General features: G+C 29.8%; 1 protein-coding gene across 2 annotated transcripts; it reads left to right on the forward strand.

The window, feature by feature from the left end:
- Nucleotides 1–6,510: 6,510 nt before the first annotated feature.
- Nucleotides 6,511–10,572, forward strand: LOC127128166 (elongation factor 2). 2 transcript variants are annotated; one of them, XM_051057427.1, is made up of 4 exons: nt 6,511–6,671; nt 7,391–7,439; nt 7,535–7,622; nt 7,925–10,572. In XM_051057427.1, exons 2-4 carry the CDS (start codon nt 7,437–7,439, stop codon nt 10,363–10,365), a joined length of 2,532 nt encoding a protein of 843 aa, XP_050913384.1. In that variant the 5' UTR covers nt 6,511–6,671; nt 7,391–7,436; the 3' UTR covers nt 10,366–10,572. The 2 variants fall into 2 exon arrangements, with proteins under 2 accessions (XP_050913384.1, XP_050913435.1); XM_051057478.1 differs by having other exon boundaries at nt 6,570–6,676.
- The last annotated feature ends 267 nt before the right edge of the window (nt 10,573–10,839 follow it).

A 10,839-nucleotide genomic window follows, 5' to 3' on the forward strand; every position in this document is an offset into this window, starting at 1 on the left:
AGTGATTGAAATTTGGATTCTTCTACATTTTGTGAAGGGACCTGTTCAAATACTCTATAATGATTACAAAAAGAAGAGGAGACAAGGGATCCCCTTGTCTGATCCCCCTCTTGGAAGCCACGATATCAATATAAACACCATTTATATTAAATCTATAAGAAACTGTAGACACTGTCACCATGATCTAGTTAACAAACTGGTTTGGAATACCAATCGCATTAAGAATGCATTCAAGGGCATGCTAATCCACCATGTCATAAGCTTTTTGAAAATCTAATTGCATCACGCATCTAGGTGTTCCACCCTTTATAGTATATCCCTTGAGTAATTCAAAAGGCAACATGATATGGTTATGGATCTTTTGGCCTGGAACAAAGGTTGCTTGGCACTGGCTAATGATGTTACCAATGATCCCTCCAAGTCTAGCAGTAAGGAACTTAAAGATGATTTTATAAAAGGTAGTGCAACTTGCTATAGGTATGTAATCCTTAATAGTTTTGGCTTCATTAGACTTGGGGATAAGAGTGACCACAATGTTGTTGAAAGCTTTAAGCAAATAGTCTTTGTTAAATAACTCATGCATTGTTGCAATCAAATCAATCTAAATGATACTCCAATTGACTTTGAAATTTTTTGCTCTATAACCATCAATACATGGGGACATTAGGTACCCATGCCATTGAGGACAGTTAGGATTTCTTCCTCATGCACAGGAGCAGTCATAGATAATCTTTGCTCCCTAGTCAGATAAGGCCCCTCCCTCGTAACAGTAATGTCAATGTGGTTCAGATTACCTTCTCTAGTGCCCATTAAACCACCATAAAAGTCAAGGATTTCTTTTTCTATCACATCATGAGTGTAGATTTGAGTGCAATCCTCCTTATGTAAAACTTTCAAGCTATTAGCATGATATTTGACTTTCAGGGAAGCATGGAAGTCGGATGTGTTACTATCACCCATGTGTTATTCTATATTTAAATTGCAAATTTAAATATATATATTTTTAATTAAATTAGTTTAATTTTTGAAATAAAAGTTAATTAATTAAAAATAAAATCATTAGTTACTTTTTTCACATTATATTATATGCTTTAGAATATTAATAATTTATCTTAAAATTATATATATTTTATTTTAGAGTGATGTAATTATATCTATTAAATTATACTTTTATATATTAATAATACCTCTTAAATAAAATAATTTGAGTCCAGTCAAAATATTTAAGCGACCTGACTAAAATAAAATAATTTAACATTTTTTAATTTTTCAGTCAAAGTAAGAGAATAAAATAAAATAAATATTTAGAAAGTTATTATAATAATTTAAGGAGGATTTGGTGTATAAATTATAAAAGTTCTAAAAGAATCTACATGTTTTGCAAACATTTGTTTTTATTGAGTCAAAGAAAAACATTTTCATTTCTAAGGTAGTTTTTTCCAAAATCCATGGTAGTGGTATATCTTTTGATATTTTATAAAGCTATAGTTTTAGAGCTAAAAACAAAAATTTATATTTATTAAATTAATTTTTTATTGAGTATTTTTAATTTTTATCACAAGAGAAAATAGAATATATATTAAAAGTGTAAATTAATTTTACACTGTCAATTAATCACCATCGTATATTCCGTCAAATCAGATTATAATAAAAATTATTGATATGACATAGTTGGACGATTAATTTCTATTGGATAATAGTGTAAAGTTTTTTTTTACATAGTGAGTGCATAATTATTAAACTTTTATCATAATAAATGAGCTACAATATTGTATTCGCGTATAAATATAGTCTAATGTAGTATGCATTTTATTTTTCAAAAATCAAAATAGATTCAAACTGATCAAATCTAGTATTTTGGATCTAAAATATCATTCTGAATTCATACCAATTCACTCACTTCAGTATTCATTGTGAGGAACTTTATGAATGTTTAATAAAGAGTTTTGGAAATTATATAGAAACCAGGAAGATATATGTGTGTTCGAACATGTAAATTTATTTGATAAAATATAAACTGTATTTAAATATGTATGTAAGTTTGAAATGTTTAATCATAAAATGAATAATGATCATATATTAAACAATCATACGTAAAAAACTCGTGAGATGAAGAAAATTTTTGACATTTGAAAATAAAGATTTTGTCTATTAAATAAAAAACAATATTGATTAATAGATAGTAAAATGAAACATTTTATCAACCTATTTATTCTACTATTAAAATAAGTTATACATACAAAATAATTTTATTATATTATTTATCTTACTATTAAAATAAGTCATACATACAAAATATATTGTTAAAGATATCAGTTAACTCAAGAAATTGTAAAACCTGGATCTTGTGGACAATAATATATGTAAAAGAACATAATGTTGGCAATAACATAGTAGGTGTTGTTGTTGGTAGGGATGTAATCAGATCGGTTCGGATCGATTTTTGATCTAAAAAGGCCTGAACCGATGATATTTTCATCAATTTGGTTTGATTTGGTTTTTTAATATTTGTTAAAAATGGAACCAAACCAAACTATCTGGTTTGATTCAGTTTGGTTTGGTTTGGTTGATCAATTTAGAATGTTTTTTTAAAACATTATATTCATCGGTGTATTATCCACTATCGTGTTTTTGTGTGTGTATTTTATACTATTATTTTTTAAAATAATATATTTAATGCTCTATTTTTTCAAACAAATTATATATTGCTCTTAATTCATATGAAACATGGACATGATTTCCATTGCATCATAAAATCATTTCACTATCAAATATAAAAGTTGACACTTGACATCAGAAGGTTGGAATTTTTTTTGAAAACTTAACAAATAGAACACAACAAAACACACATCAATTAACATATTTCACACCTCAAACACGACGCTTTCTATCGTGAGAGACCAATAATCCATTTTTTTTTGTTTTTTAACCATTTAGTAGGGTTATTTTGTGGGTTTTTTAATTGTCGTAGTCCAAAAAAAAGCTTTGAAATGGCAAGGGTTATTGACCTCCGTAATATACTGAACTAGTAAACAATACTATGTAGTATAAAAGTTTAAACCCCTGCAAATTTAAATCCGCTAAATGGTTGAAAAATGAAAAAAAAATGGAATCTTAGTCTCCCACAGTAGTCAATGCCCTCGAACACATCAAAACTATTTTGTGATAAGATTAGAAGAAATTTTGTTGAAGAAGAAAAAACAAAAAAGGTAAAAAATAAAATAAAAAAATTAACAAAGCGAATTGGACATGAAGAATAAGACCATAACATATCAAAATAACGGTAGAGAGCAACAATTGTGACAAGCAGCGAGAGCAGTAATTCAGTGCAAGCAAGTTTTTGCAACTTATGATTTCTATTTTTTATGTTTTGAAGTTTGATTTTAGATGTGTGTTTTGCTGAAAGAAAGGAAGTGTAAACAAAGATAGAGAATGGTTGTACCGATAAATTTTTTGGATTTAATGACGGGTGGAATAAAGATTTATAGCGTAATTATATCCATTCGTTCGGTTCACCAGTTTGACGGTTCCTAAAATCTAAAACTGAGAATCAAACCAAACCACACCGGTTTTCTTTGGTTTGGTTTAGTTTTAGAATCGAACCAGAAACAATCAATTTCATTTCAATTTGATTTGGTTTGAATTATCAATTTAATTGGTTTTTTCTGATCTGCTTACGCCACTAGTTGTTGGAATCGATGAAATTATAATAAATGAAATTACAATGTTTGAATCTGTCAAAAAATGGGTTTTCCTTCCTAACTTGCAATCTCTTTATCTCAATTTTTTTAGCATTCATGTTGAAGAACAAATGAATGATATGTTGGTGTCGAAACAACCTATGCCCAAAACACATTCTTTAACCTAACACTAGTCAATATGCATCTAACTCTTAACTAGTATTGGGTTAAAGAAGGTGTTTTGAGTATAGGCTGTTTCGGTAACAACACATCCTTTGTTCTTCAACATGCATGCTAAAAGATTTGGGATAAAGAGATTGCAAGTTAGGAAGGCAAAACCAACTTTTGTCAAGTTCAAATATTGCAATTTCATCGATTCCAACAACAACACCTATGATGTTGTTGCAAACATTACATTCTTTTACATATATTATTGTCCACTCAAACTTTTTAGCATTCATGTTGAATAACAAATGATATGTTGTTGTTAAAACAACATCTGCCCAAAACACCTTCTTTAACCTAACACTAGTTAATATGCATATAATTTTTTCCAAAGTTTATTCTTCAACATGCATTCTAAAGGATTTGAGATAAAGAGATTGCAAGTTAGAAAGGCAAAGGCAACTTTTGTCAGGTTCACATATTACAATTTCATCGGTTCCAACAACAACACCTACGATGTTGTTGCAAATATTATGTTCTTTTATCTATATTATTGTCCACAAAATCCATGATCTACAATTTCTTGAGTTAACTCATATATTTAACAATATTTTTTTGAATGTATGACTTATTTTAATAGTTAGATAAATAATATAATAAAACTATTTTGTATGTATGACTTATTTTAATAGTAGGATAAATAGGATAATAAAATATATTTTTTTACTATTTATTATCTACACAATATCTATTTTATTTTAATCAATATTTATTTTTATTTAATAGACGCAATTTTTATTTTTAAATGTCAATTTTTTTTCTTCATCTCATGATTTTTTTTGGTATGATTGTTTAATATATGATTATTGTACATTTCATAATTAGATACTCATTATATATATATATATATATATATATATATATATATATATATATATATATATATATATATATATATATATATATATATATATATAATTTACCCGTTCAAATACACATGTATCTTACTATTTTCTATATAATTTCTCAAACTCTTTATTAAACATTTATAAAATTCCTTACAATGAAGAGTGAAGTGTGAAGTGCAAGTGAATTGATGAATTGGTTTGAATTCAAGATGACACTTTAGATCCAAAATATTAAACTTGATCAATTTGAATCTATTTTGATTTTTGAAAAATAAAATGTATATTACACGAGACTATATTTATAAGCGAATACATTATCTAAACTTATTTATTGTATACAATTTTAATAAACATATAGTTAAAATCGTTTTACACTATTATTCAATAGGAGTTAATCATTCAACCATGTTACATCAATAATTTAAAAATTATAATAATTAATTTATACTTTTAATATATATTCTATTTTTTCTTGTGATAAAAATTAAAAATATTCAATAAAAAATTAATTTTAATAAATATAGTTTTTGTATTTTTGTTTAAAACAATAGCTTTATAAAATATCAAAAGATATACCACTATGGATGTTGGAAAAAACTACCTTATAAATGAAAATGTTTTTCTTTGACTCAATAAACACAAATGTTTCGAAAACATGTAGATTCTTTTAAACTTTTGTGATTTATACACCAAATCCTCCTTAAATTATTATAGAAACTTTCTAAATATTTTTTTTATTTTTTTTCTTTTATTTTGACTGAAAAATTAAAAAACATTAAATTATTCTGTTTTAGTCGGATGGCTTAAATATTTTGACTGGAATCAAATTATTTTAGTTAAGAGGTATTATTAATATATAAAAGTATAATTTAATAAATATAATTACATCACTCTAGAATTAAGTATATATAATTTTAAGATAAATTATTAATATTCTAAAGCATATAATATAATGTGAAAAAAGTAATTAATGATTTTATTTTAAATTAATTAACTTTTATTTTAAAAATTAAACTAATTCAATTTAAAAAATATATATTTGACTATGCAATTTATTACTTAAAATCAAATTGCTAGACTCAAATAACTAAAAACCCGTAGAATTTAATTGACATATTTTTATAAATATTTTTTTGATTTGAGAAAACAAATTTTTTGAATTATTAAAAATATTTAACTTTTATTATAATTAATTTTAACATTAAATTTGTTTTAAAATAACAAATTAAAACTAAAAAAATTGTTTTAAATTGAATTTTAAAATTATTTAAATTTAAATCTTAGGTGAAATATTTTTTATTCCTAATTAATAGATAGATCAGTTTTCCTTTTTAAATATATCGTAGATTTTTTTTTTTGAGATACATAAATTTTAGAATTTTCTTCAACACCATTAAGTTTTTATACAAATGATTTTGTTAATAATTTAATTAATTTTTATTCAATAAAATAATAAATTTTTTCAAAAAGATATTTTTATATTAAATAACATAAAATATAATATAATACACTATAAAATAATTTTACACCATTATCTAATAAGATTTTATGATTTAATCATGTTATAAACTGATTTTACAACTTTTATGTTTCAATTCTAATTTGTGCGTATCATTTAATACTTATATATTTATTAAATAACTAACTTATTTTTTTAAAATATTTTTTGAGATAAAATTTGAAAGACAGCTATTATACGTGCATACCAAGTAAAAATAAGCATAACCAATTAATAATAAAATAATTTTCTGTTTTTTTATATCGAAAGTAAAAAATCTTATAAGATAAATACGCGTTAATATTTAAGCTGCGCCTCAGTGTCTCTCAATTCACTTTAGGGTTTTATTTCGCTCGGCTGTGAAGGGAACCTCTGCTCCCTCTACGGTCGTTCTCGCCGATTTTCTCTTCCTTCTCTCTGGTTAGGTTCTGTCATTCACTTATATTTCCTTTAGATCTGTATTATATTCAAACAATTTGTTTTCCTTTTCATAATTTTTTGTGTGTTTTAGATTATCCTCTTTTGTGGTAAATTGTTGCAGTTGATTTTCATGATATTTGTATGCATTTGATGCTATTATTTGTAAATTTGTTTACTTTTTTGATTTGGTTAAATCGTTTTTCCCTTGAATTTGTTTAATAGCTTTTTTATATGTGTGATTTGTTTGAAAATTACCTAGGTTTTTCAATGACTATATTAGTTCATATCTGTTTGCTACTTGCAATGGACAGATCTTGGTTTTAAGTTTAAACGATATTTTAGATGATATGGCTTTTGAGATTTTAGATGATTTGGCTTTTGAGATTTTAGATGATTTTGTTCTGTGATTATATAGCCTTTTTTTTGGATATTTTTTGTTGTTAGATTTTTTACTAATCAAAACTAAGAGAGCATGTTATGATATTGTTTGCAAATCTGAATTAATCCTGCTGCACGGATGTTCCCAAGTATACCAAATAAATAATCTGTTTTGATCAATTTGAATGTCCAATATCATTGGACGGTAACATATTTGATGTTGAAGCATATTGTTTTATATTTTGTAATTTATTTTGATAGAGGGATTACATCAATGCTTAGCATTTTATTTACTTGTGATATTTGTCTATGTGGCTAAATTGAATGTTTTGATATTTCAGCTCTAATAGACTCCTTTGTGGACATTTAAGCTACAGACTAGACAAGATGGTAAGTTTATGAACTGTGCTTAATGGAATTTACTTGTTTGTTTACTTTGAGTGAATAGTTATAATCTGATATGTGATTTGTATATTTCTTTGCAGGTGAAGTTTACAGCTGATGAGTTGCGCCGCATTATGGACTACAAACATAACATCAGGAATATGTCTGTCATTGCTCATGTTGATCACGGTAATGATTAAAAAATTGTTTTTTATTTTTTATTTTTTTGTTGTTAATTTCTCTAGAATTTTTAATCTGGGTTTTTACTTGACAAGATAATATTAGCTTCGTAACTTAAAAATGTGTTTTTTTAGTACTTTTTAAAGTACATCTATTTCTAGTATAGACTTCAAATCTTATTACTCCATTAGTTGATTTTTTGTATACCATTGTTTAGTTGTTTATAGTGTGGTATAATATTTATTGCACTATTGTGCACTAGTGTGAATAATAATAAAATGATTTATACTCTGATTTCATTTCATTTGCAGGAAAATCAACTTTGACAGATTCCCTTGTTGCTGCTGCTGGAATTATAGCACAAGAGGTTGCTGGAGATGTCAGGATGACAGATACCCGTGCAGATGAAGCTGAGCGTGGTATCACTATTAAGTCTACTGGTATCTCTCTATACTATGAGATGACTGATGATTCTCTCAAGAGTTTTAAGGGGGAGCGCAACGGGAATGAGTATCTCATTAATCTCATTGATTCACCCGGGCACGTTGACTTCTCATCTGAGGTCACTGCTGCGCTTCGTATTACTGATGGAGCATTAGTGGTGGTGGATTGTGTTGAGGGAGTTTGTGTTCAAACTGAAACTGTGCTGCGACAGGCTCTTGGAGAAAGGATCAGGCCTGTTCTTACTGTTAATAAGATGGACAGGTGCTTTCTTGAGCTCCAAGTTGATGGAGAGGAGGCATATCAGACCTTTTCAAGGGTTATTGAGAATGCCAATGTCATTATGGCTACCTATGAAGATCCACTTCTTGGTGATGTTCAGGTCTATCCTGAGAAAGGAACAGTTGCTTTCTCTGCTGGTCTGCATGGTTGGGCTTTTACTTTGACCAACTTTGCTAAGATGTATGCCTCCAAGTTTGGTGTTGATGAATCCAAAATGATGGAAAGACTTTGGGGTGAAAATTTCTTTGATCCTGCTACTAAGAAATGGACCACCAAGAATACAGGTTCAGCCACTTGCAAGCGTGGGTTTGTACAGTTCTGTTACGAGCCTATCAAGCAGATTATTAACACATGTATGAATGATCAGAAGGATAAGTTGTGGCCTATGTTGACCAAGCTTGGGGTCACCATGAAGTCTGAGGAAAAGGACCTTATGGGTAAGCCATTGATGAAGCGTGTCATGCAGACCTGGCTCCCAGCAAGCACTGCACTACTTGAAATGATGATCTTTCATCTTCCCTCTCCACATACGGCCCAGAGGTATCGTGTTGAGAATTTGTATGAAGGTCCCCTTGATGATCAATATGCTACTGCTATCAGAAATTGTGATCCTGATGGTCCTCTCATGCTTTATGTGTCAAAGATGATTCCAGCATCTGATAAAGGAAGGTTTTTTGCCTTTGGCCGTGTCTTTGCTGGTAAAGTTTCAACAGGTTTGAAGGTCAGAATTATGGGACCAAATTTTGTACCTGGGGAGAAGAAAGATTTGTATGTGAAGAGTGTTCAGAGAACTGTCATTTGGATGGGAAAGAGGCAGGAGACTGTTGAAGATGTTCCTTGTGGTAACACAGTTGCTTTGGTTGGTTTGGATCAATTTATCACCAAGAATGCTACTCTGACAAATGAGAAGGAAGTCGATGCACACCCTATTCGTGCTATGAAGTTTTCTGTCTCACCTGTTGTGCGTGTTGCTGTTCAGTGTAAGGTTGCTTCAGATCTTCCTAAGCTTGTTGAAGGTCTCAAGCGTCTTGCTAAGTCAGATCCTATGGTTGTTTGTACCATTGAGGAGTCTGGAGAACACATTGTTGCTGGTGCAGGAGAGCTTCATCTAGAAATCTGTTTGAAGGACTTGCAGGATGATTTCATGGGTGGGGCTGAAATTGTCAAATCCGACCCTGTTGTGTCATTCAGAGAGACTGTTCTTGAGAGGTCATGCCGCACAGTGATGAGCAAGTCTCCCAACAAGCACAACCGTTTGTATATGGAAGCAAGACCACTGGAAGATGGGCTTGCAGAGGCCATTGATGATGGCAAGATTGGACCAAGGGATGACCCCAAGATTCGTTCTAAAATCTTGTCCGAAGAGTATGGTTGGGATAAGGATCTTGCTAAGAAAATCTGGTGTTTTGGACCTGAGACCACTGGACCCAACATGGTGGTTGATATGTGTAAGGGAGTTCAGTACTTGAATGAAATCAAGGATTCTGTAGTTGCAGGGTTCCAATGGGCATCCAAAGAAGGTGCTTTGTCAGAAGAAAACATGAGAGGTATCTGCTTTGAAGTGTGTGATGTTGTGTTGCACACTGATGCTATTCACAGAGGTGGTGGTCAGGTCATTCCTACTGCTAGGAGAGTCATCTACGCGTCACAGCTGACAGCCAAACCCAGGCTTCTTGAGCCTGTATACATGGTTGAAATCCAAGCTCCTGAGCAAGCTCTTGGTGGTATCTACAGTGTTCTTAACCAGAAACGTGGTCACGTGTTTGAAGAAATGCAGAGGCCTGGTACTCCACTTTACAACATCAAAGCATACCTTCCTGTTATTGAGTCTTTTGGATTCTCCAGCCAATTGAGGGCTGCAACATCTGGGCAGGCTTTCCCTCAGTGTGTGTTTGATCACTGGGACATGATGTCCTCGGATCCATTGGAGGCTGGTTCACAAGCTTCAGTACTTGTTACTGATATTCGTAAGAGGAAGGGTTTGAAGGAGCAGATGACACCACTCTCTGATTTTGAAGACAAGATTTAAAGAAACTAATTTTATTTTCATCATGAATTTTATTATATCGCTGTTTTCTTAGTTGAGTTTTGTTTTTGGCTTTGTCAGTAAATTGTGCTGTACTTTGGAATATTTATCTTTGCATCGTTGTAATTTTGGTGATAGTTGTAGCTTTTCCAATGGTGCTGGTCAAACTTATTATGAATGTTTTGTTATAAAACTCCTTTTCAAATCTAATTGGTTTTGATGAATAATTATATCACTACTACTGCCTAAAATCATCCTTGATGAAAAGGGGTTTTGCTAATCAGCAGTGAAGTCCACAGTTATAATTATATATTTACTATGTTTAAATTTTTTATTGGCTCAATGGAAATAGTATACTATGCTGTGCAGTGCAAAAAGAGAATAACTTTTTCTTTAGAATGGTAAAACTTTCTTCTTATTTTGGCTTATGAAAAATGCTATGATTTCTTGACCAAAAGTTCATTCACTGTCTTACTT

Source organism: Lathyrus oleraceus, chromosome 1 (genome assembly GCF_024323335.1).
Source record: "Lathyrus oleraceus cultivar Zhongwan6 chromosome 1, CAAS_Psat_ZW6_1.0, whole genome shotgun sequence".
NCBI lineage: Eukaryota > Viridiplantae > Streptophyta > Magnoliopsida > Fabales > Fabaceae > Lathyrus > Lathyrus oleraceus.

Coding starts and splice junctions, on each gene's coding strand:
- LOC127128166 (XM_051057427.1), top strand. Junction 7,623..7,924: donor CATTGCTCATGTTGATCACG/GTAATGATTAAA, acceptor TTTCATTTGCAG/GAAAATCAACTTTGACAGAT.